Source organism: Natator depressus, chromosome 3, assembly GCF_965152275.1.
Source record: "Natator depressus isolate rNatDep1 chromosome 3, rNatDep2.hap1, whole genome shotgun sequence".
Taxonomy (NCBI): Eukaryota; Metazoa; Chordata; order Testudines; family Cheloniidae; genus Natator; species Natator depressus.
In genome coordinates, this window is record NC_134236.1 from 162,275,329 (window position 1) to 162,300,717 (window position 25,389).

Consider the following 25,389-nt stretch of genomic DNA (forward strand, 5'->3'; position numbering starts at 1 on the left):
TTCGGGCCCGAGCATTTCCCAGCTATAGTTAGTTCCTTGCTGTAGGGTGATCATGCAAACCGGCTGGACGCATTCGATTTCTCCTGGGCCCTGACTAAAAATCCTTTGAAGAGAATGGCGAAATGTCAGGAGGAATAAAAGAAACAGGTTGGAAAATCTGAGATTTGGGACTGTTTCGGAGATGGAGATTCTCGTTCCCTCCTTCCCGCTAAGGAATAAGTTCCTCGTTTGCTAGAATTCGTTTTCCACCCTTGACACTCTGTGAACACCACCTGGCCTGTAACAGCCGCTGTGCCTAGAAGGGATGAGAACGCTGCTATCACTTTATTATCTGGATGGGTTTCTTTCTTGCTATTTTTGTGTGAAATTATTGAAAGCCTTTCCCGATCTGTTCTATTTCTTCAGTTCGTTTTTCTCTGCTGGGGCAAAACAACGAAAATCTCTCGCTGTTTGCTTAAGATTTTCGCCTGGAGAAGGGACAAAGTGTTTGACCCCCCGAGCTCCACCTGAGTGCCATCTCCAGATCACCAGCGGGCACTGATCGCTTTTCAGCTCTCCATCTTAAATAGGTGAGCCAAGGCACCTTGCGGTTGGATTCCGCCTCCCGCACTGGTTGGAAGGCCAACGACTTCAGTCGCCTACTTCCTGTGGGTGAGATCAGAACTAGGCCCCATCCTCCAGTATCTGCTACACCCGGGCAGTCTGACAATAGAAGTCACTGCTAAGCTTAGACTGTGCGTGGGGCCCTAGTGCCATCTCAGTGGGAAATGAGTATGGTCCCTCCCTAGTCCTGACTGCTGCTTGACTCGCCATTTGGGTAAGGGGGAGCGGATGTCAGGGTACCTCGCTGAACAGCCAGCCTCAGTGTTCCCTCGCAGTGATGAGGCTTTGGGAAGGGGGAGATTTTTGGGCCCCATTCCCCCTTTCAAAGAGAGAGATGGTGCGGTAGATGAACCGAGAGGGCTAACTGGAGCCAGCTGATCTCAGCCTGGCCCCTGCCTGGAAATGGACAGAGAAGCGCGGTCCATGCACCTCATGTAACAGAAAGGAGAAGCCCATGACAGCCCCCAGCCCGACACCATTCAGTGCTTTCCACTCAGACTAAGGGAGAGAATGTAGCACGCACCCATTCCAGACATTCCCCCCCCCCACCCCATCCACATCCAGGCTCGTCCCAGTGCACAGGCCAGAGACTCTTGCTGATAAGAAACCCAGAAAGGAAACAGCCTTTTGCCACATTAAGGGGGGCACGATCCAGTTTCCAGTGGAGTGTTGACCGCTGACTTTAATGAGATCAGCGTAAAATACCCCTAATCCCAGCGGTTTTTATGTCACACCCTTCTGGCCCTTCATATCTGTAAAAGAGCTACCCCTCAAAAAAAACTCCCATGGACTTCAAACGGGACAGCGAGGGGTTCATCCAGGCTCTGAACAGCGTCAGAGTAGCCTCGGTTGGCTATTCAGACCCATCTGTGAATTGGATACAAAGTATCAATAAAATGCATACATTTTACAGTTTAGAAACAAAACAAGCCCCAAGCAAGCCACATCCCGTTCCTGGGTGCTTTGTAGCATTAACCTTTCCATATATCCTCACACACACGATTGGAAGGAAATGCAATTTGGTTGCTGGTCTAAGCTCTGATTAAACTATGCATAATACATGCCATGTAATATAGCTTCATCTAAGCAGGGCTTGTGGTTCAATCAGACCTTAGATTTAAAAAAAATCATTTTTAAAAAAAATCTATGATCCTAATTAGTAAAATTCTCATCTACACAGCGGGAAAATTAATCCGAACCTTTTAATCGGATTCATCTACCTAAATAGTGAAGGTATTTGGTGTCTTTAGTATTATGAAATGATGAGTGGACCGTGGCGTCATTCAAACGCTCCCTCTAGCCAGTTGAACCAACCCAGCCAGCCCTGGTCCTGTAACAAACTAGACAGGGTTACAAACCATAGCAAACATTTTATTTACAGTATTTTTTTGTTCTCAGTGCAGTATTTCTTGGCCGGATTATACAAAGCAACACATGGCAATGGAGGAGGAGTGCGTTGGTAACATATTCACATTGTAAATTGTTTGATGGCGAGGTTGAAAGGTGGCAGTGGGGGGGGACGGGGAGGAGATGGTGCAGAGCAGGCTCGGAGTCCCTCGCTTGGCTTAGACCGGAAACGCTCCTCCCGCGGAGCTGGTCAGGGCCGCGAGCCGAACCACCCGGGAAGTTTACAGCTTTCTAAGCGAGGGCTGCTCTGCCTTGGGTTGTCTAGCTCGCCCTGGTATGTACAACACAAGGGGTGGGCGCTTCAGGGTCGTCTCACCCCACAGCCGGGCAGCTCCCCTCCCTCCGTACCCCGTTGATCTCGGGGTTCTTCTGCAGGGGAGGGCCCGGGGGCTGCCCCGCCTAGGGCTTCTCCGGCAGCTCGGAGTCAGTGACATAAATTAGCAATTGTCCTGTACAGCGAGTCTCTGGGCTCCGCAAAGCCGGGGGCTCCTCCTGCTCCCTCTCTATAGGCCGCCCAGCTGCGCCGGCGGCGGCTCGGGGCTCTCGGAGCCGGCCGGCGGGGGCGGTGCTGCAGGCAGGTCCGGGCCGCCGGAGGACTTGATGACACTGGTTTGGTGCAGGGCCGGCTCGGCGCCCTCAGTCCGTTCCGTGTCACTGGGGGTCATGTCCAGAGACTCCGGATCGCTGCTCTCGCTCTCCGCTTCCGAGCGGCTGGGGCTCTGCTCCCGCTCCCCCTCGGCCGCGGGCAGCGAGCCGGGCTTCTCGGCAGGTTCCTTCTCCTTCTCCTTCTGGGCCTGGGCTTCCTTGGAGTGTCTCCATTTCATGCGCCTGTTCTGGAACCAGACCTTCACCTAAGGGTCACCAAGACACAACAGAGACCCACCCGAGATCAATGGGCGGGCTGAGACACCCCAACCTCCGCTCCCCCCCCACACACACACTCCCCCGGTCCGCTGTCCCGCAGGGACATTCTCCCGGTGCTCCCCGGGCACCCTCAAGCAGGAGTTTGCTGGGGTCATTTTAAAAAAGGGCATTCGCTGTTTCTTTTTTCATACTTCTGCATTTCGTCACCAATTTGTTCTGAGCGCTCCAGTTGTGGCACTGACCAGCAGTGGCATGGACAGATGTATCTAATTTTACTTCGCGTTATTCTAAAGGCCCCTCCCAAAATAGTTTATCTTTAAATACAATGCTATACCTACATCGACACTATACCTACTCTATCTGTAACATGCATGTAGTGTGTACAGACGATACAATATACCATCTATACTGTCCCCCGGGCGGTGGTGTGAATTCACAGATCTAGCCTCATATTTAAAATGTGTTGAGAAAGGAAATCAAGACAGCCCGATGTCCAGGGAAGATACTATTTTCGATGTGGATTTATAAATTGGCAAAGAGTCTGGTGTGAGCCCTGCTACCTCCATAACTGCATTTACAAAATGCTCAGAGTAACTATGCTGAGCTGGGATAAAATGAGGCAGCCAAAATGCCCTCATTCTCCTCCGACAGAAAAATATTCTAGCTTTGTATGATTTTTTTGTTGTTTGTGGTGTTTAAATACAAGCGGGTTTCTTCTTCTTCTTCTCCTTCTTCTTCTTCTTCTTCTTCGTTCAGGAAACCAAAGCTTGCTCAACAGACCGCAAGGTTATACAGATCTATGTACTGTGGGCCATCAGTAGTGGAATCATTACTTAGTGGCGTTTAATGATTCCGTTTAAAAGGGCGTTTTCACTTCCTCAGAACTAAGGATTTCATAATGCAGAAAGAGAGAATTAAAAAAAAAAAGTGTGCTCTCTCGTTTATCTCCTTCGAGAAAAACCGCCTCCTACAGTGAATTGCACTTCAATAAAGTTCATAATTACCATCTCCCACGGCCTATTTGCTTTCTTGCTCCTACTTTTCTGCATTTGCCAAAACAAACGCACAGGGCATGTTGACATAAATCTCTGGGCTATAAGGATTTTTCTCTGCTAGAAGATGCATACTTGAATACAAACACATGAATTTGCAGATTCACTGCAAAAACAGATTTATTAGCTGAACATATTCACCAGCATTCCATATGCTACATGCCCAGATTTTAAAATGACCCCATAACGCAGGGAAAGGAGAAGCGGGGGACACACAAATTAATCTACATTTTCCCGATCAGATTTAAGAGATGCGAGGAGAGGAAAACATAAAACCCAAAGAGGCTCTTACTTGGGCATCAGTCAGTCCTAGCATCGCTGCAAGTTGTTTTCTGTCCGGTTTCGTGACATATTTCTGAATTTCAAATCTTTTCTCTAAACCTTTCCTTTGTAGATTGGAAAACACAGCTCTGGACCAGGAACGTTTTCTTTTGTACGTTTGAGGCAGTGTGTCTTTGGTTAAAACTGCATAAGGACCTGTTGGTTTGAAAAGAGGGAGAGAGAGACAAACCGTGTTATTTGTATTTATGTATGAAGAGAAGTTTTAAATGAGTTTCAAATAATAGATGAACCGATGCCTGCAGGGAAGGCCCTATCGAGATCAGCTAAATGCCACCTAAATATTACAACTTCACATTTTCTCATTAATTTATTACATCTTTTTTAAAGTCAGGTATGTTTCTTTCCCCCCAGCTGTTACTTTCACTAACTAGCGTTATCATTTGTGATCAGTTTGTTAGACGTATTGTCCTCCCCACATGCAGCCCACCTCCAAGATTTTCATTGTAGATGAGATGTCAAAATGTGATCCTCACTAAAAAAAAGAAACTTCGGGTTCCAAGCATCCGCCAAATCTCTTTTGGGTCGAGCTCCTATGGCTCTATATAGATGCACTGAGGGCCACAATCAGCTGTCGAGATTGTCTAGGCCCTGTTGATAACTGATTTGTGCCAGGGATGGATTTAAGAGGGAGGGTTTGTACCTGGAAAAGTGTCTTGAAACTGGTGCTGAACTGAATTCCTTGAGTTTGTGTTTAAGGGACCCAGAATAGTAGAGGCCTCGTTAATGGGATCTAGAGACGCGAAGAACTGGCCGGCTGAAGGCTGCAAGGTGGGGACATGAACCCCAGTTTGGCGGCTTGTAGTTAATAAGGAGGTCAGATCTGTGAGCACAGGAACAAGGAGAGCTCTGTTATATTGCAATATAAATCCACACACCTTGAAGCTTCTAATGAATTGATCTGATTCATCTAAAGTGTATGTGTGGGAGTTTGGACGGGAGGGGGGGGTGCAGTTGCTTTTCTACAGTCAGATACAATGAAGAGCGTGGGCAGTGGGGAAATCACACTTTCGAAGTGACATGATAGGAACGTACAAGCCAGGGAACTTTAGGCAATGGTTTCCCTATGGAGGTGCAGTATTTTCCCCTCGCACCGGAGTTCCTTTAATAGATTTACTCGTTGTCAGCGTGTTTACACACCGCATGAGGAGCCTGATTGCAGGAAAAGCCTTCCACAATGTGATCTACCATCTGCGTACAATCTTTCGGGAGCTGAGAGCGATTGTTTTTAAAGCAGTGTAATCTCAACGACAGGCTTTTACAGTACACGGGACGGTAGATTAGTGTTAAAAGAAACTGCAGACACATAAACACACTACACTGATAGTAGTGATTTTTTTAAAAGGTTAAGACTGGCTACAAACGGACAGCGAGAAAAGCTCAGATCTCTACCTCTCAGCGTGTTGCTTTCCTTGACTTTGGGGTCAAACTCCGCGGACAAAATGCGATCAATCCCAAATTTCAGATCTTTGCTGGAAGGAGCCGGCGCCGGGCCGTTGTGCGTTTGGTTCCCGTGCAGCCGGCCCGGAGTGGGGGTGCCGCCGCCGCTGGCGGCTCCCGGCGATCGGTGCTGGTGGTGGTGAGGGTACGCGGCAGAGAGCGGGGAGAGCCTAGCGGGGAAGCCGGCGGGGGTGTCCGGGGCCACCACCGGGGTGGGTCTGAGCGGCGAGCCGGCGGGGTGGAACGGAGCGTGGGGATGGACCGCTCCCAAGTGAGCGGCCAGGCCGGCGGCGGCGGAGGCTCCGGGCAGGCTCTCGGCCGCCGCCGCCTCCCCCGCCCCGGCGTGCAGGATGTCGGCGATGCAGAAGGAAGGCTTCTTCACCACGGCGTGATCCAGGGGGAAGCAGCCGCCCGCGCCCGGCCCGGACGCGGAGCAATACGCCGCGGACCACAGGCTGAAGTTCGAGGCGTAGAAAGGGGCCAGGCCGGCCGTGTACATCCTGGGGCCGGGGCGCTGGGCAGGACGAGGCTCCGCCGTCGGCTCTTTCCCCGCGGCCGGAGGGACCGTGCGGGCGGCTGCCCCCGCACTGGGGAGCGGCGGGGTCGCAGCCCGGGAGCTCAGCGCAAAGGTGCGGGCCGCCTTCGGTGCATCCGTAGCGAGCGGGAGAGTGGGGCCGCTCCTCTCCCTGCAGCGCGCCCGGCCACTCGGAGGGGGGGGGGACCCACCCCAAACAAACCCCCTGCTCCCCGAAGCCAGCCCGCCTCCTCCCGCAATGGGCAGGGGCGCCGCTGTCAGCCGCTCGGCCGCCTCCGGCCGCTCATTGGGCAGCCGGCAGCCACTCAGGGCCGAGGGGTGGGGGCAGGCGGCGGCTGGCCACGCCGCGCCGCGCTTGCGGCGAGCCCCAGGGGAGCGAGCGCTGCACTTGTAGCTCGCCCTGCCCCTCAGCCCGGCGCCGGGCCAGGGCTGAACTGAACTTTCCGCTCTGTGTACCTACCTCCCCTTCCCCGCCCCCCCGCCCTAGCCCTCCTGAACGGGGCACTGGCCACGCCGCGGGACAGACTGCCCGATCTCCCCTCTCCCTCCTCGGGGCTTCTTGGCAGGGCTAGGGGTGAATATTAATCCATCTACCAGCCTTATGTATGCCCCTTCCACCCCTGCGGGATCCTGAATGGGGGAGAAGAGGCAGCTACAGTGCCCAGCTGTCTGCTCCCGAAGCTTCTCAAAGAAGGGAGTTGGAAATTCTGCTGTGTCCCCTCCCCCCTCCTTAAAACGGGGTAAGGAGCCGAAAACGCTTGTGTGTATAGAGCTGGCCTCTTCTCCCTCGCATCCTCCCTAAATTCTGCTCTATTATTCTTCACACAGGACTGTCAAGCTGTAACAGATTGACTTAGAGATATGCCTTAGTTACCAGTTATGACTGCAAAATGTTTCTCATTCAAACACACAGTCAAATCCTCCACAACGAGAGCGAAAACCTGCCTTAAAATAGTTTCAAATTAAAGACGTGTCCTTCCAAACAAGTGAGACTTGGCCGGTCTGTAACAGAGTGTAGATTTAATCGTAAGTGCAGTGTAGGTACTTACGTGAACACTGCTCTGTTGGCTCTGGGCTTTGTATAACTAATAGCGACAGGTCTCGGAGACAATGGTACTAACTTCATTTTGACTGCATGCTTTGGTCAAGAATGTGCTTACACTTTTCTGTTTGCTTTGTAAATTCACCGTAAAGACTCGGTGAGTATTTTGTAAGTACAGCAAACCAAATAAAACAAATGTTTAGGAGAGGGAAAATAAATAACTACATTTTCTTCAGGGCTTTACTAACGAGGTTTCAACGCAACTGATGTGTTGTTTAATATCCAAATCTCCACCTGGGGGAAGAGATTTTATTTTTTACAGTATCTTCACAGACAAGGAATTTTTAACAGTTCTTATGCATTTAATTTTCAGCAGCCAGGTTGGTTGGTTGGTTGTTCGTTTTAAAAAATTCAAATCGTTTCAAAATTCCGAGAGTTTTCAGTGAAAAGCAAGAAATTCAAACATTTTCTCTTTCTTTCTTCACGTCTGAAACTCCAGTGTAGTAGTGAAAAAAATGAAATCACCTGTAACCTTAGATTGTTGTATTTCTCAGCCAAGTGCCAACATAAATAGCTTCTGTGAATTCCTGTACGCATACACACCTCGTTACAGAAGACATCTCAGCGTTTATTTTAATGAGGCTGAGCAGAGTAATAGAAACATGATGAATTGTAAAGATATATCCGGAAACTAAGGGTATTTGGGGAACGGAAAATTAGATTTCAACATTTCCTATTTTTTAAAATGTAAAGATTTGCCTGGTAGAGGCAAAATCCCATCCATGTCTCCTTGTCAGATGCCCTTAAAGCAAGTCTGTTAATTTCAGCCAGACGAAAAAATGTTGTCAGTCTATTTTAGAAAAGGACAAGGTGTGTTTCTTCAGTAGGATCCCAGCCATGCACATGACAGTGTCTCGTAAAAAGTTCTCCGTTCATCTCACGGCTGCTCGACCTACTTTAGAGCAAGCAGCAGAGAAAGGGGGTTTTCTTTTCTGGACACAATTACTTTTTGCCACTTGGTAATGTTTCCCTTTGATTCTGGTCTACAGATAGGGCACTTTATCAAGAAGCATAGTAATAAAATGACAATGTTCATTTCTAAATGAACTAATCTGGGAGGGAGGGGAGAATCCTGGGAAACCTGTTCATTGAAAGATCTGTTCAAAGCGAAATATCCCAAGGCAACTTTACGACAGAGCTGCAGGTCTAGTATTTATCAAACACACACATTTAGCAAACGTTTACCATGAAAGTCCTAGGATTCGAATGGCAAAGGTTGTGTTTTATTACTGTGACCCGCGATCAAGTGCCGAATATGTACGATCAGAACCACGGTTGGGCTTTAAGAGTGGCAAAAAGTAAGCGTCTAGGAACGAGAAACCCTTTCTCTCCCCATGCGAACTAGGGGGTGCAGCACTGAGGTGAACAGAGAACAACACTTCTAAGAGGTCTCTTCATACCTGGGCATTGTTTGGAAGTGTAACAAGAGGTACAGTTGTTTTTTCTTTTCTAAAATGCATTGGTCTGGCTGGCAGCCGCACTCCATGATAATGGGTCGATGCTTCTCTCTAGAACTAACTCAGGCATGAGGTTAAGAGTCTGCAGTTTCTTTCACTTGACTTGGGGCCCGATCCCTCGCCTCCTCCATTGGTCTGGTTTCAGCCACTCATCTCAGCTTCTTCCCACCACTCCCTAATTTTGTTTCCCATCTCCCCTCCCTGGACGTCTGGAAGGCAGCGAGTATATTTAGAAACCTGGCATACCAAGAGAAGAGTGATCAGCCCCCAACTCAACCTGCTTTGTCTGTATTTTCCGTAGGGAGAGGAGGGGCCGGTGCGTGGGCTTTATCCTTTAAGGACAGAAATAACACGAAGGAACAGTCTAACCGCTTTGCAGCGAAACACTTGACCCTGGGCTGGGCCTTGGGCTGCACGGGTTGGGACGAGTGAGGCTTGCTCGGGGAAAGCAGGTGCAAAAATCCCCCTAGGACTCCATTCCAGAGTCAACAACCCGGCTGCCTCCTCCAAGGGGATAATCCTTTAGTCCAGTAACTAGGAGATCACCGGCCCAGCGGCCAAATTCCCTCCACCCACTAGAGACAAGAAGGCCCCTTTCCAGAATCAATAATCTCCCCCTTCTAGGAGTCGCACCCCCAGCCAGTAGCAATGACGGGGAGAGCCAGCTCTCCTGTGTGAGGGCAAGGAGCTACAGAGAAGAGGATACCCCTCCCCTTTCCCCGGGACCACGATGCCTCGGTGCGAGGAGGCTCCTAACCCGAAGTATCAGCTCCCTTCTCTCATGGGGAGGGACTACGGCCGCCCCCTTTTGCTCTGGATCAACAAGACGCCTGGTCCTGGGGCAACCCTCCTCCCCTGGCTATGTTCAAGGAGAGCTCCTACCCAAGAATAACAGGCTCCCTACTCATAAAGCAGAACCTCCCCCTCCTAGGGAACCCGTCCCTGCTCAGGGGTAAGGAGACACGCACACACCCATGTCCTGGGGGGGGGGGGCACAACCCCTCCTTCTCTTGCATACGAGCAAGAAGGCTGCAGGAAGCTCAGGACTCACTGAAGTTCAGGTCATCTCCTGTTTTTGATAGGCTCCAACTCGGACTAAATGAGCGGATATGCCTGCGAGATTTGCACCAAAAATAGAAGCGGCGTTAGTATTTTCGGATACAGCAGAAATCCTTATTTCTTCCGGCGAAAAACTTTATAATGAGCGCGAGCACTTCCCTTTTCAATATTTGTGCAACTTTATCTCGACCAGCAAGTTGCTCTGGTGACGCAAATCCGCCCTTGTGTATTACAGCTACAGAACTAAATGCAAGGAAATCAATTCCCTTCTAGCAATGAAAACATAAATATACAGCGGCGACTTTCCCCTTTAATCTTGCTTTCCGAGGACACAAATGAACTAAGAAGGGACCTGCTCAGCCAGGATGCTGAGAACTTCTTTGAGGAACGAAGTCGTGAAACACGTTTTTGAGGGTGACGGGCTGGGAAAAAAAAGTAATTAAAAATTAAATAATCCAAACTGCTCACGCCTCCCTTCCCCCTCCCCTAACAGCAAACAAGATAATTAACATAATGGCAACGGTGAGTCTATAAAATATGCACATAGTCTTCAATCCCTTTACATTAGACAAAAACAGATTAGATTGGGCAAAATTGCATTCGATTAAGGAGTAAGAGAGATGCAGATCTGTAGAAGTTTCTTGGAGTTAGAAGTCCTTCTACCCAGTGAATGCGTGGGTCTAGCAACATAGCTATACCTACATATCTGCGTACCCATATGGATTATCCATCGATTTATGTGTGCTTCTTTCTACCCTCTCCAGTCAATGTGTACTATACGTTTACATTTCTTTATCTCCACACGCACGTATTTATTTCATGTTATATGCATACCTGTGTGTGTAAAACTCTCTGATTCACACCCAAACACACACACACACACACACCCAAACCCCGCTGTGGGCACCGTATAAGAATCTAGATAGATGGATCTTTCTAGCCAGTACCTCTGTCTCTCAGGATCTGGTATTCTAGTGTCCCCAAGAGGAAGGAAGAAGGAAATATTATTACACCCAGGTAGTTTTGAAGAGAAGGAGAAACCGAATCATGAAGGGAAAGAGTAGTGGCTGAGTGTGCAGTTATGTGCCACGTGCTTAACTTGCCACGTGCTTAACTTTCCCAGAGCTGCCGTACAGAAGTCACTCGTTCGGTTTTCTGCAAGGGTCAGACAGACAGCGCAGGTCTGGAATGAGTTGGTTTGACAGTTGTGTCACTGCTATCAAAATAAAACTAGAAAACGCCAGGGCTTGTACCAAAGACCTGTTGGGGCGACTTTATTTTGGTCTGAAGAGCAGCAGCACCGTTACTAATATCTCTTCCAGCCCTGTGCCTTCATTTCATCCCATCCCCCTCCCCCCCCCCCCCCAGTTGCTTTTTAGAGGTTCGATCGCGGCCCATTGCCTCAGATTTTTTCCCCCCTCTCTCTCTTTTAAGGTCACATTATTCCAACTCCACTCTCCCGCCCAGTCCCTGGAACAAAATGCATGGAAAAGCCTTAGTCACTCAGACACAACAATCTAGGGAAAAGGATGCAAGAGTGGCCCAGCTTACCAGAAACGTGCCAATGAAGTCAGGTGCAGCTGAGCGCTGTAGGAAACGTGACAAACTCATCGCGCCCTCTTATCCCACTACACCAAGCACTAATCCAGCTTGCTCGCAACGCCCATTCACTCCCATTGACTGCTGGGCGTTATACCAGGCAGTGTCGTCCCTCAGCACTAAGTAAGCCATCCTGGCATTTCTAGCACTATCTTCTGTGTGGGCATTTGATGCCAGTCACAAGAATAATCAGGAGCCAACACTGGTGATGGGGTAGTTTTTGTACGTGCAGTAATACACCCGCGTTGTGCTTTGAAAGCAGCTTCCTTTGTTACTGTTGTTTAGTAATAATGCATTTTACTAATACAAATAAATAGCTCTACTTGTTTGTCCGGGCAAGGGGGGGGGGTCTGTTATCCCGTGCTTGTACAGCACTTGACGCAGTGGGGCCCTGATCTAACTGGGGCTTCCAGTCTACCCTCATATAAATAATAAACAAGGATTCATGCTGATTCGTCCTGTTTGTTAAGCGGAATTTTTGCACCACCGACTGACCTTCTGTTTGTTGGAGTGGCGCTTAAAACATTGCTCTGAAGTGGTTTGATTACCCAGTCGTGAGTCAGAACAACCTTGCATGCAATAATCATCCCAGCTTTCAGCTGGCTGAAGAAAACGAGAGTAAATTGCCTGAGTCAGATCTCGTTTAAGGGGCGAGTTGGGTTTTTTCACCCCTTGGTCTGGAGGAGCTTGTTTCCCAATAGCTGGCGGTCTGCATTTTAGGTGGTTTTATGCTTCTGCAGTTGTTTGAATGTTACATCCCGCTCCCAGGGATACCCATTTATAACAAAGCCGGCACCACTCCGAAAGAAATCGGAGTCAGTAATAGACCAGCCGCGTTCGACAGTCAGTAACCACCAGTAGGATCAGTAGCATTAGTATTAGTGGGAACCACACTCCGAAATACGCCTCCTTGTGAACGTGCGGCTGGCACAAGGCGGTCGCTGCAACGTGACAGCAGGGGGCCGCCGGTTCATCCCTGCTTAGTGGAAGCCGGCCCCCCGAGCCAGTCATTGGAAAATCTGTTCTCTGGCGACACCTGCTGGCTAGATGTTAAAACTAATCTAGGCTAGCTGCCGTTCTGAAAGACCACGACTAAGCCTGCGAGGTACTCCTTTTCTCTCGCTGAAACAGAGGGTTTCTATAATTGGCTTTGACAAACACCTGTTTCCTGCACAACAACAACACGAAAAGGGCATTTCCTTAAGGTCTAAGCAGTCTGGACAGAGGAAGATCCTCTGGTTCTCTGCATCATAATTCAATTCAAGTTTATTAGATGTTAATAGGATAATTCGCCAGAGCTGAGTTGCAGTCAGGTGACCAGATGATGATGAGATGGACGTATAGTAAAGAAAAGCAAGAGATCTTTGATATTCCAGTGATTTGCTATAAACCTCTTCCCTCGAGTCTAATTGCTACTTTAGAAGCAAGCACTTGGTGTTTTCCAGCAGTGCAGGCAATAGAGACTGGTTACTTCTGAAAGTGAGCAGCCAAAGCTGGCACTTAGAAGTGTTTGCAGAGGCAGTTTGCAGCAGGGGATAAAGATCATTTGGGGTCTGACTTTCCTCTCTTCCTCATTAGTGTAAATCGTGCATAACTCCATGGAAGTACAAGGAGCTATGCTAGGCCCATTGTATTTGACTCCAAACAGAGTAGGCAAAGCCTACTCTGAGGATCTGCCACTGAAAGGAGGCCACAAGAATAATAGTTGGTGAAGAGGTAGTTGGGTTGTTTCTGGAAATAAAATATTTCTACCTGTATGCCATGTTCACCACGCAGGACAGACAAGATGCTGTTAGCAGTATTTTTCCAGAACCACAAATAAACGGGGTGGCTACACTGGAAATCCCTTGAGCTTTCCTCTTCACTGTTTGATGTAACATTTCATTATTTATTTATTTCTTAATTTGCTGGACACCAAGGGAATGTTCTGTGCTGTTCAAAACATAGAGGAAGACGGGGTAACGAATCTAAACAGCGATGCAATATCACTGAGACCCAGACAGAGTCTGAGTCTGCTTATACCAGGATAAATCCATTTACTTCAATTTACATTAATGTGAGAGAAGTTTCAGGACCACAATGTACCAAGTGACCTGTGAAGAGGGAATTATCACAGAGAGGTGTTGATATGACAGAGCACATTGATACAAAGGGAGATAGACATGATACACCCCACCATTCTTGGTATAGTGGATTAAAGGTGACAGGCTTCATGGAAGTGCCTAAGTAGTGTTATTTTGCATAATCTTGGAATAACTAGAGTAGCCACACGTACTTGGGGCCAGATGTGGAGCTATCCCAGTTTACACCAGCTGAAAATTAATGCTGTTGCATAAAATGTAGGCGATTCTTACATAGTGTCTTTTGTCTGAGGATCTCAAGATGCTTTACAAACATGTAATAATTGAGGTAGGTAAGTGTTTTACCAATTTTGCAAGGGTTAAAGGGGGTCATAGAGGGGGGTAAAGTCAATGGATCTGTCCCAGACTTTTCAAGTGAAAGTCACACAGTGAGCTAGTGATACAGATAAGAATAGAACCCAGAAATCTTGACTCCCATTCTCTTATCCCCCAACTCCTATTCTTTTATCCCACAGTGGGCCTAATTCACTGCTGAGTTACTCCGGTCTTATGCCAGTGTAACCCCACTGATTTAAATAGAGTTGGACTGGAGTAATGCAATAGTGCGTCAGGTCCACTGCCTCTCCAGCAACAACATGTTAAATTCACTGTGTAGAAAAACCACTGAACGCCGAGGGGAAAATACTAATAACTGCGTAATAAAACTTTCAGTAAGAAGCAATTTCCTTCTTTCCAAAAGTGGTAGAAAAATGTGGGGAGGTTGGAAATTAAGCTATCAAAACTCCGCCATATGTACAGCAAAATCAACCCATAAGGAAGTCAAGAAGAAAATTACTCTGTAAAATTCATCTGGATTTTTAAAACGTCGATGGTTTTTCTTCCAACTCACCTTTCATGTACAGGAATACATTCATACATGGTATATATCCTAGCCTAAATTAATTTGAAAATCAGTTCCTTCTTTCTCATTAACTTATTTTAAATCCCAATTGAATATGCCATCAGGCCTTTTACACGTCACACTTTAACCCTATTTACCATGTGAGAGGCTTCCCAGTGAATACAAAATCGAACTGCCAGTCAGAGAAGATTTATGATCCAATAAATAAGTACGCCAGATTATGTAGCATACAAACCAGTGGTTCTCAGCCAGGGGTATGTGTACCCCTTGAGGGTATGCAGAGGTCTTCCAGGGGGTATATCAACTCATCTAGATATTTGCCTAGTTTTACAACAGGCTACATAAAAAGCACTAGCGAAGTCAGTACGAATTAACATTTCATACAGACAATGACTTATTTATAATGCTGTATATAGTATACACTAAAATGTAAGTCCAATATATATATATATCCCAATTGATTTATTTTATAATTATATGGTACAAATGAGAAAGTAAGCCACTTTTCAGTAAAGGTGTGCTGTGACACTTTGGTATTTTGATGTCTGATTTTGTAAGCAAGTAGTTTTTAAGTGAGGTGAAACTTGGGGTCTTCAAGACAAATCAGACTCCTGAAAGGGGTACAGTAAACTGGAAAGTTTGAGAACCACTGATATAAACCATACCCTCTGAGGCTGATTCCCTCACTGCAGCTGTATCTACAATAGATAAAGCCCAATGCAGCCATTTACCACCTACTTCTCAGCTCCATGGTCAGCTAACCCCTTCCTCTTGCCAAACTCCAGTGGGTCTTTTAGCACCTGAGTTCCCTCACTGCTAAATAACCAAATGGGTAATAAGAGAGGCTCCTTCTCAATAGGCTCTTTGATTTGAGCAGCACAGTGGATTTTTCTGCCTTTAAATAGCTAACAGCTTGTCTGAAGTTCTCTCAACCTCTCCTCATTACAGTGCTCAATTTGCAGTGCAGCTACAGTGAATTCCACGGAGCCCACACTCTGGAAGTGGGAACATAAGAATTGCTATACCATTCACCCGGGATCCTGCCTGTGGAAATATCCATTACTCAGCACTTTAAACAAATGGGGAAAAAACAATACGCATAAACAATGGGGAGTCCTTTTGGCACCTTATAGACTAACAAATTTATTTGGGCATAAGCTTTCGTGGGCTAAAACCCACTTCATCAGATGCATGAAGTGGAAAATGTACTGTATTTTCCACTCCATGTATCTGATGAAGTGGGTTTTAGCCCACAAAAGCTTATGCCCAAATAAATTTGTTCATCTATAACAGGGGTCGGCAACCTATGGCATGCATGCCAAAGGCGGTACGCAAGCTTATTTTCAGTGGCCGGTCTGTGGTTCCGTCCGTCGGCTCCTGCCAGCTGGAGTCCCGGCCGCCGGCCCCGCTCAGCCCGCTGCCTGCCTGGATGGATGGAACTCCAGGCCGGCAGCGGGTTGAGTGGGGCTGGTGGCCAGGACCATGGCTGGCAGGGGCCAGTGGACGGATCCCCAGACCGGCAGCGGGCTGAGCGGCTCAGCCTGCTGCTGGTCTGGGGTTCCATCTGCCGGCGTCACTCAGCCCACTGCCGGCCTGGATGAACAGAACCCCAGGCTGTTAAAATGTATTACTGGCACACAAAACCTTAAATTACAGTGACTAAATGAAGACTTGGCACACCACTTCTGAAAGGTTGCTGACCCCTGGTTTATAAGGTGCCACAAGTACTCCTTGTTGTTTTTGCTGATACAGACTAACACAGCTACCACTCTGAAACCTGTATAATATGCATAGCCACTTGTACTATGCAGCAGAAGAGGGAAATAATTTCCTACTGATCCTCCAGAATATCATCTTATACCCTGATGCATAAGATTTGATTACTCTTATCTTGGCCAGAAAACTACAATGATCATACAATTATCTTGCCCTTATTTCCCATACAAAAACTCCCCTTAGTGCCTGGCCAGCACTCCTGCAGCAGTGAATTCCACAGGTTCATTATTTTCGGTGTGAAGTAGTACTGTGTTTCCTTTTTGGCTATGTCTACACTGGTGCACATACTCAGGTACTTACCAGTGTTTGTGCTTGTGCATGTACCTCATACCCATGCTGAGTGTCTATATATGCCATGCTGGACACAGGTACAAGCTGTATACACACATATGCCCATATCCACACTCCTGCTTTTTGCTGTGCATGTTTGGTGTTAGCATTTCAGGGGTGACATCCCAGGGTTCTGTGCATCACAGAAGACACTCTAGGAACTGCCTTGCAGTGTGTTGTTGATAACTGTCCACTGCCTTCACACAGTTGTCGATGGCAGTTCCCACTCATCCCTTTCTCCTGCCCAGCCTGGTGGAAGACAGGGAGCAAACAGACATTCATGGAGCTCTGTGAGAAGCTGTCCCCAACCCTAATGCAGCAGAACACTCGGTTCCGTAGACACATACTGGTGCAGAAGCAGGTGGCTTTTGCCCTCTGGCAGTTGGCAGTGTTGGACAGCTACCTGTCATTCACAAACCACTTTGGGGGGCAGGGGGAAGTCCACTGCTGGGCTTGTGGTGGTGAAGGTTTGCAGAGCTATCAACACTCTCATTGACTCATGGGTGGTTGCCCATGTCCCCATACTTTGCCCACTGAAAGGAGCATGTGAGTACATCCATCATAAAGGCTACGATTCCCTCATTCTTCAAGCCTTAGTGGATCATTGTTATGAATCTGTCCATGGCAGAGCCCTTCCTTAGGAGCCACCTTGGGAGCACATGCATGTGAGTCCAATTACCCCGACTCCAGCAGGTGGTATGGGGAATCTTTCTAGCAGACCCTCCAGCCGAGGCTTCTCTACTGTCTTGTCCCCTCTCTGGGTGCCAGGTGAAACAAAGCAATCCACAATCAGCAAATGGGGTTAAATAAAAGAAAGGAAAAGAAACACCTACAAGCAGCTCCCTCCAGGGCATGGGGGCTGTGACGGTGCCCCCCATAACGCTTTATGGAAATATACTTATGAATGTATATATGACATAACTAGAATGTGTTATGCTACATATGCCATGTAACATATCTCTGTAAAGGTTATGATCTACTGAGTCCATTAATCCTATTTGTATGCATGCATCATTTTTGTATTCAAAGTTATGAATATTGGCTGCATACTTGTTTGATTCTGAGTAGGTTTTAGTGAAGCAGTTGGTCAGCTTCCTGAGAAAAGACTATTCTCAGTAAGTGCCCAATCAAGAAGCCCTTAAGCCAACAGTGATCTTGGAGATGCCAGTCCACATCTGGGCTTTCCCAGGAATGTGGCTTGGCTAGTAAGGAACTCAGTCATGCATGGACATGTGACTTGCCCAGGTGACTCCAAAACTCCATTTTGTAGCTGGACTTTGCGTAGGAGAGAGGAGGGGGTCTCCACCCACAAGAGGAAAGTCTATTTAAACCCCTGGGAGACCCCTCCATTTTGTCTTCACCTGGCTAAAAAGAGAGCCTCTCCACCCCCAAAGATACCTGAAAGAAACTGGAACAAAGGACAGTAACTACGGGGGTGGGGGGTGGATTGCTGGACCCAGACTAGAAGGAGATTAGTCTGTAAAAGAAAGCTTACTGGAACTGGTGAGATTTTATCTGTATTCAGTTTTTATTACTGTACTAGACTTAGACTTGCATGTTTTATTTTATTTTGCTTGGTAATTCACTTTGTTCTGTCTGTTACTACTTGGAACCACTTAAATCCTACTTTCTGTATTTAATAAAATCACTTTTTACTTATTAATTAACCCAGAGTATGTATTAATATTTCGGGGGGGCAAACAGCTGTGCATATCTCTCTATCAGTGTTATAGAGGGCGAATAATTTATGAGTTTACCCTGTATAAGCTTTTTATTTAGGGTTTGGACCCCACTGGGAGTTGGGCATCTGAGTGTTAAAGGCCGGAACACTTCTTAACTTGCCTTCAGTTAAGTCTGCAGCTTTGGGGTACATGGTTCAGACCCTGGGTCTGTGTTGGAGCAGACTGGCATGTCTGGCTCAGCAAGACAGAGTGCTTGAGTCCCAAGCTGGCAGGGAAAGCAGGGGAAGAAGTAGTCTTGGCACATCAATTGGCAGCCCCCAAGGGGGTTTCTGTGATCCAACCCATCGCAGGGCTCTCTTACTTCAGAGCGGCCCAGGAAGTAACACTGCCCGCTTCAGAGTCCACTGGGGTTCCAGTGCAAATCTGGGTTCTTTCTCCCCTTTCAACTCAGGAGATCTACAACCACCACCACCCCCCTTCTGTGGGGGCTGGGGCTTTGCTGACTGGCTGCCCGTCCTCTTTTTAGGTCTGAAGAAGCTCACCAGCTAGTTCCCCTCCCAGAGTAGCCCACACCTGAGAGAAATTCTCTCCTCCTAACTCCTCCTCCAGTCCTGGCATGATTTACAGGTGCAGATAGGTGGGGCTATTCCAGCCCAAAGCAGCTCCTTAACCCCTTCCATGTCAATGTAGAGTTATATACCCTGTCACAATCCCAAAGGCTCATGAGCACTAACTTAGTCAGACACACAGGAAAGGGTCAGGACTCTAGAGTGATAAGGCGATAGGGACTGTACTTAGAGTGGGAGGAAGGGACTTTATTCCCCATAAACAATGTGGTTCTGGGTGATGTCTCCATGCCTTTGGTTACTCTGGGGAATCCCACTTACCCGCTCCTACCCTGGCTAATGAAACCCTACCCCAACATTGACAACCCTGAAAAATGGGAATTCAACTTCACACTAAGCAGCTTCAGGATGGTAGCGGAGTGCATCTTTGGATGGATGAAGGCTTGTAGCCAATGCCTATGTACTCAGTTGGATGCTAGTGTGGGCAACACCATCCCCATTACTGTGAAGTTCTGTGTGCTTCATAACATTGGTGAGACTAAAGGTGAGTACTTTAGGACAGAGTGGGCACAGGCCAGGACTGGCCTGCAAAGCTTTTACAGACCGATTCAGTGACTGTTCAGACTGGTGCTAGATCACAGTGGGCCAGGAAAATCCAGAATATAATTTGTGCTTACATCTTGGAGCAGGCAGACAGAGAGGGACCTCAGCCTGGTCCCAAAAAAAGCATTACAGCAAGAGAGAACACAGTTTAGTTCCCTTCCTGTAGCAGTCATTAGCTAGTTGTCTAGGTAATGACTCATTATGGGTAACTGGGGCAAGGCAGCTCTGCAGGTCTGACACCTTCTGGTTTGTGCTTGTTCTGCAAAGGGCATCTGCCCAGTTAAAATGCACTTGCTGTTCTTTCTTTTTTTGTTAATGTCCACAACTGTTAGCCAGGCCACCATGTAGGGGGATTACTCAGTGCCTGTAGGACCCTGAGAACAGTTGATGAAAGGGTTGGGAGGAGCATTTACAACTAGTTTCTGGAGGCTGTGGTTGTGTGTGTGGGAATAAGGGCATTTACCAGCTGTTAACCGTGAGTAACACCATGGTTCAAAGCAGTCATGGTTGCGGGGGTGTGTGCGGGAATTTGAGGAGGGGCCATTTTAGCACGGTTCAGTACATGGTGGCATAGTTACTTCACTTTGTTTTTTCCTGTTCTTTGTGTTGTCAAACCCATAAGGAACTTTATCCCCCCTTCTCGTTTTCTCCCCCAGTTAATAACGTTACATGTTATTTCCATGCACTTTGCACTTACTATGTTGTAGTCACACATACTTGGCCAGAGAGGTTTGCAGCCAAAGGAAGGGTCCACACATCAGGAAACAAAAATCACATTTATTGAAACTAGTAAATGTAGTGTAAGTTACTTACTTGTAACTGGAGATTCTTCAAGATATGTGGTCCCTGTCTGTATTCCACACATGGGGTACACATGCACCCGAGTCCAGAATTTTTTGCAAGCAGTGTCCATTGGCCCGCACATGCACCATAACTCTCCTTGTGCTCTGAACAGAAAATAGAATGGGCTGAAACCTCTCCAGTTCCTACTCTTACTGCAAATCCAAATACTCCACAGCAGAGGGGACAGAGAGTGGGTAGTGGAATAGGAACGACATAGCTCAAAGAACCTCCAACTACAGATAAGTAAACTTCATTTCTTCTTTGAGTGATGGTCCCTATGCGTATTCCACACATGGAAGATTAACAAGCAAGTGGTGAAACAGGAAGTGGGGTGTGAGGATGCAGAAGTGATAGCTGACTGTAATACTGCTTGTCCCCACAGCTGTATCTGCAGTAGAAAATGGACCAAAGCATATTATCTCATGTAGGTGTGCAAAGAGCTCCAGGTAGCTGCCCTACATATCTCCAGTAGAAGTACATCTCTCAGAGATGCAGCATACGTTGCTTGCAGTCTGGTAGAATGAGCCCTCACCTCCTCGGGGGTGGGGGGAGGGGGGGAGGGGGGAAGTGGGGGGGGGGAATACAAGCTAGTTGGTAACAAAGGATAATACAAGAAGAGATCCATTCTGAAAGTCTCAGAGATCCATTCTGAAAGTCTCTGAGCAGATATAGCTTGACCCCCTTGATCTTTCTGCTATCGAAACAAATAGTTTAGGTGTCTTTCTAACATCCTTTGTTCTTTGCAGATAAAAGGCCAAAGCCTTTCAAATATCCAGCGACTACAGCCTCCTTTCTTCATCCAAGGCAGGCGGTTAATGACTAGAAGTGGATGATCTGACTCATATAGACTTGGAAATTACTTTAGGGACGAATTTGGGGTGGAGGTGTAACTCAACCTTTTCTCTTTAGAAGGTAGTACAAGGCAAGTCCACCATGATTACCCCCAGCTCACTGATTCTTCTGGTTGATGTTATAGTGATTAGACAGGCCACCTTCATAGACAGATGGGCCATAGAGTGCGTAGACAGAAGCTTGAAGGGAGGTGTCAAGGTTCCTTCCCCACTCTGAACTCTAGGGTACAGATGTGGGGACCTGCATGAAAGACCCCCTAAGCTTATTCTTACCAGCTTAGGTTAAAAACTTCCCCAAGGTACAAACTTTGCCTTGTCCTTGAACCCTATGCTGCCACCACCAAGCGAGTTAAACAAAGAACAGGGAAAGAGCCCACTTGGAGACGTCTTCCCCCAAAATATCCCCCCAAGCCCTACACCCCCTTTCCTGGGGAAGGCTTGATAAAAATCCTCACCAGTTTGTACAGGTGAACACAGACCCAAACCCTTGGATCTTAAGAACAATGAAAAATTAATCAGGTTCTTAAAAGAAGAATTTTAATTAAAGAAAAGGTAAAAGAATCACCTCTGTAAAATCAGAATGGTAAATACCTTACAGGGTAATCAGATTCAAAGCATAGAGAATCCCTCTAGGCAAAACCTTCAGTTACAAAAAGACACAAAAACAGGAATATACATTCCATTCAGCACATCTTATTTTACCAGCCATTAAACAAAAGAAAATCTAACGCATTTCTAGCTAGATTACTTACTAACTAACAGTTGTAAGGCTGCATTCAGGATCTGTTCCTGGCAAAAGCATCACAGAGACAGACTGACCCTTTGTCCCCTCTCTTCCCCCACTCCAGCTTTGAAAGTATCTTGTCTCCTCATTGGTCATTTTGGTCAGGTGCTAGCGAGGTTATCTTAGTTTCTTAACCCTTTACAGGTGAAAGGGTTTTGCCTCTGGCCAGGAGGGATTTTATAGCACTGTATACAGAAAGATGGTTACCCTTCCCTTTATTCTTATGACAGGAGGTCTGGTGAGAGATGATAGAACAAAACTGAGATTCCACCGAGTTACAAACTTCACCAATGGTGGAAAGGATCCAGCCAATTCTGGAGCTAACTGGTGTTGCTGAGTCCAAGATGAGAAACACTTTCATTTGGCTGAATAGCATCTCCTAATAGAGTTTTCTCTGCTTTGGTTAAGGCTGTATTGCACTATTCTGGAACATGAGCACTGTATCCAATGTCCACCCAAATACCAGGCTCTAAGCTGTAGTGATTCCAGACTGGGGTACCTGAAGTGCCTTTGTATTGTGTTAGATGGTCCATAAATGGGAGGATGTTTATGGGTGGCCAAGCTGAGCACTTCCGTAGATCCATAAACCACAACTGTCTCAGCCAGTTGGGCATAGTAAGGATGACCTAAGCTCTGTCTTGATGGATTTCCCTTAGAACCTGTGGTACTAATGGAATGGTAAGGAAGGCATACCTCAGGTGATCCTTCAACAGCAGAAGGGCATCTCCTTTTGAGCCCTTGCCCAGGGCCTCTCTAGAGTAGTATAGGAGAAGTTTTTGTTCACTCTTTCAGATGAAAAGGACCTAGGACTGCATTCCCCATTGGACGAAGACCTCATCAAGAACTGAATCATGCATCTCCCATTTGTGATTCTTGGAAAAATGTCTGCTGAGACTGTCTACTAGAGAGTTCTGCACCCCTGATAAATATAATGATGAATGGTTATGTGGTGGCTGATGCACCAGCTCCAGAGGCTGACTGCCTCTATAGAAAGAGGGAGGGAACTCGTACCGCCCCCCCCCAGGTTGTTTATATAGAACATAGTTGTCATATTGTCCAACATTATTTGGACATGTTGGGACCAGATGAGTGTGAGGAAGGCATTGCAGACTTAATGGACTGCCCTGAGTTTAGTAAATTGATATGCATTCTGGACTCAGGCAGGGTCCAGATGCCCTGTCCCATATGATTGCCCATAAGAGACCTTAAGAGGGATGCATCACTAATGATAGTTGCTTCCAGAGCATGTGTGAGGATAGGGATCCCTACCCAAACTCTCTCCACCAGAGGAGAGGGAACAAAACCTTGGACGGAATTATCACCCTGTAATTGATGTTGCCCCCAGCACCCACAGAGTCAGCGCCTATGGTTGTACTGTGACAGTAGACCGCTCTCATGTTCCTTGGAGAAGCAAAGGTTTCCCTACTCCTTCTCATATGTAACCAGCCCTGATACTAAACTGACCCCCACACCCCATTTGTACGGCTCCCATTTGTGGGGAGGTGGTGGTTCCTGTAGTGAAAGTTTGTGATTTTGAAAGGAGCAGAAAACAGCTGTAACTTTGCAGAACCATTAACCTTGTATAAATGTCCTGCCCCCAAACCAGATCTGTCCACCCTCTCCCTCGCTGTCAGCCTGTTGGCTGACAAATGCATAGACCCAAGGGCAATATGATAGTTGGCTGATAATCTGTTCTATGGCTTCTGCCAAAAGATTTCTAATGGTTCATGGTAATGCAATACGAATGTTGAATTTACAATTGTGTCTTGGTTGGGGACCATTTGGGAGCTGGGGGGCTTCTGTTCCTGCATGCAGCCCTGGAGAAAGAGGGACAGGATGTTGGTGAGGAGGGCCGGGCTTTAACAGCCTCAAGTTCCGGTTCCTGCTGAGTCTTGGGGTCTTCCTCTTGCTCATCAGGAGGGGCTTACAGAGTGGCTTTTCTGGGAGGAGGTGCAGGGTCACTTGCTCCTCTTGCTCCAGGTCTTCTGGTGCCTCCTCCTCCACAGTCCCCAATGCTTTCTCACCCTGGAAGTCATCAGCATCCTGTCAGATGATGAGGCCAGCAAGGTTGAGCAGGCATTCATGAGTCACCTCAGACTAGGTACTGGGAGCTCTGGAGAGCACCCAGTCCACGCCTTGAAGAAAGGGCATACTCCAGGACCCCTCCTCCCAGAGCGACTGCTAGAGTCTTTTGCCTTCTGCTAACAGAGCCTGAGGTGCTTTATCCATTCCCAGCACTGGGCTGGAGTCTGGTGAATGCTCACCTTCACCAGCCTCTCTGAAACTGCCCAGTAAAGATGGATCTTCCTGGTGCTTCAGGAGAAGTCGTGGAGGACAATGAACTCCGGCCACATATCGATGAGCGCCCAGGTGTGCTTAGCTTACCAGGCAGCTGCTCACACAGCAGGTTCCATGTTCACGTGCACTGGTGAAAAAAGTGCAGCCGAAAACAGTTGTGAAGTGCTCAGCAAAGCTGACTACTACCAGTCAGAACAGGGATCTTTACAGATTTGGATCAGGGTCAGGCAGGAAAGGGTCAGTGCATTGTGGGAACAGGGCTGGAAGACTGCTGAACTCAGGACCTGGTACATGCCCCTTAGCCTAGTCCACATTACAAACTGTCACAGGGATGGGACCATGCCACATGGTCACCCCCACACCCCTCAGGTGCACTAATGTTCTTGTCCCATACACACCTTGAAACCCATGTTTCTGGGGTTTAAAAGTGGCCAGTGGGGGAGTTCTGCCACAACCTTGCACATGGACCCATGTCCAGTTGCCAGTGTAGACGCAGCATAATTTGTTTCCAAGGTTGCCAGTCATTAGTTTCCTGGAGTGTTCCCTTGTCCTGCTATCATGAGAAATCATGAGATATTGTGAGAAAAAGAAGGAGATGATCAGTTTTCATTATACCCTTCTTAATCTGTCTCTCCTGTGCTCTGAATGACCCCTGTGCTAGCTGCCAGGCAGTGTGGAGGAGGAAGCCGTCTAGCTTGAATACAGCTGGGACAAAAGCCAGACATGAGGGAAGGAAAAAGCATCGACTAGCACAAGGAATCTAGAGAGACTGGGACTTGTGGGGAGAGAAACTAGGGCTGGGAGTCAGGGGGGAAAATGGGCCTGACTGGGAAAGGAGAAGGGGACTGGGAGTTGGGGGAGACTGGGCACTGAGACTGGGAACCAGTGGAGGGATAGCAGGCTCAGACTGGTTGGGTAAGGAGACTGGGAGCTGGGGTGGGAAGAGGAGTCTGGGACTCAGTGGTCGGGGAAGCTGGGACTGGAAGCCATGGTGGGAGAGACTGGGAACCAGTGGGGGAATAGGATGGAGACTGGTAGCCAGTTGGTTGGAGGAGGGGACACTGATATTGGCTGAGGAGGTGAGGGGGCGGAGGAGACTGGCTGAACTTTGAGACTGGGACAAGGAGCCAGGAAGGGGAGCTGGGAAAAAGCTGATACTGAATAAGGAGACTGTGTCTGGGAGCCACTGAGGAGAAAGGGGAGAGACACATCAGAGG

The 25,389-nt window shown here is 47.7% G+C and overlaps 1 protein-coding gene across 2 annotated transcripts; it reads right to left on the reverse strand.

The window, feature by feature from the left end:
* Nucleotides 1-2,004: 2,004 nt before the first annotated feature.
* HLX (H2.0 like homeobox) lies at nucleotides 2,005-6,267 on the reverse strand. 2 transcript variants are annotated; one of them, XM_074947113.1, is made up of 4 exons: nucleotides 5,658-6,267; nucleotides 4,909-5,088; nucleotides 4,219-4,403; nucleotides 2,005-2,861 (listed from the first exon to the last, which is right to left on the reverse strand). In XM_074947113.1, the coding sequence occupies exons 1-4, from the start codon at nucleotides 6,202-6,204 to the stop codon at nucleotides 2,514-2,516; spliced, it is 1,260 nt and encodes a 419-aa protein (XP_074803214.1). In that variant the 5' UTR covers nucleotides 6,205-6,267; the 3' UTR covers nucleotides 2,005-2,513. The 2 variants fall into 2 exon arrangements, with proteins under 2 accessions (XP_074803214.1, XP_074803213.1); XM_074947112.1 differs by lacking the exon at nucleotides 4,909-5,088 and having other exon boundaries at nucleotides 5,658-6,253.
* Between the last annotated feature and the right edge of the window lie 19,122 nt (nucleotides 6,268-25,389).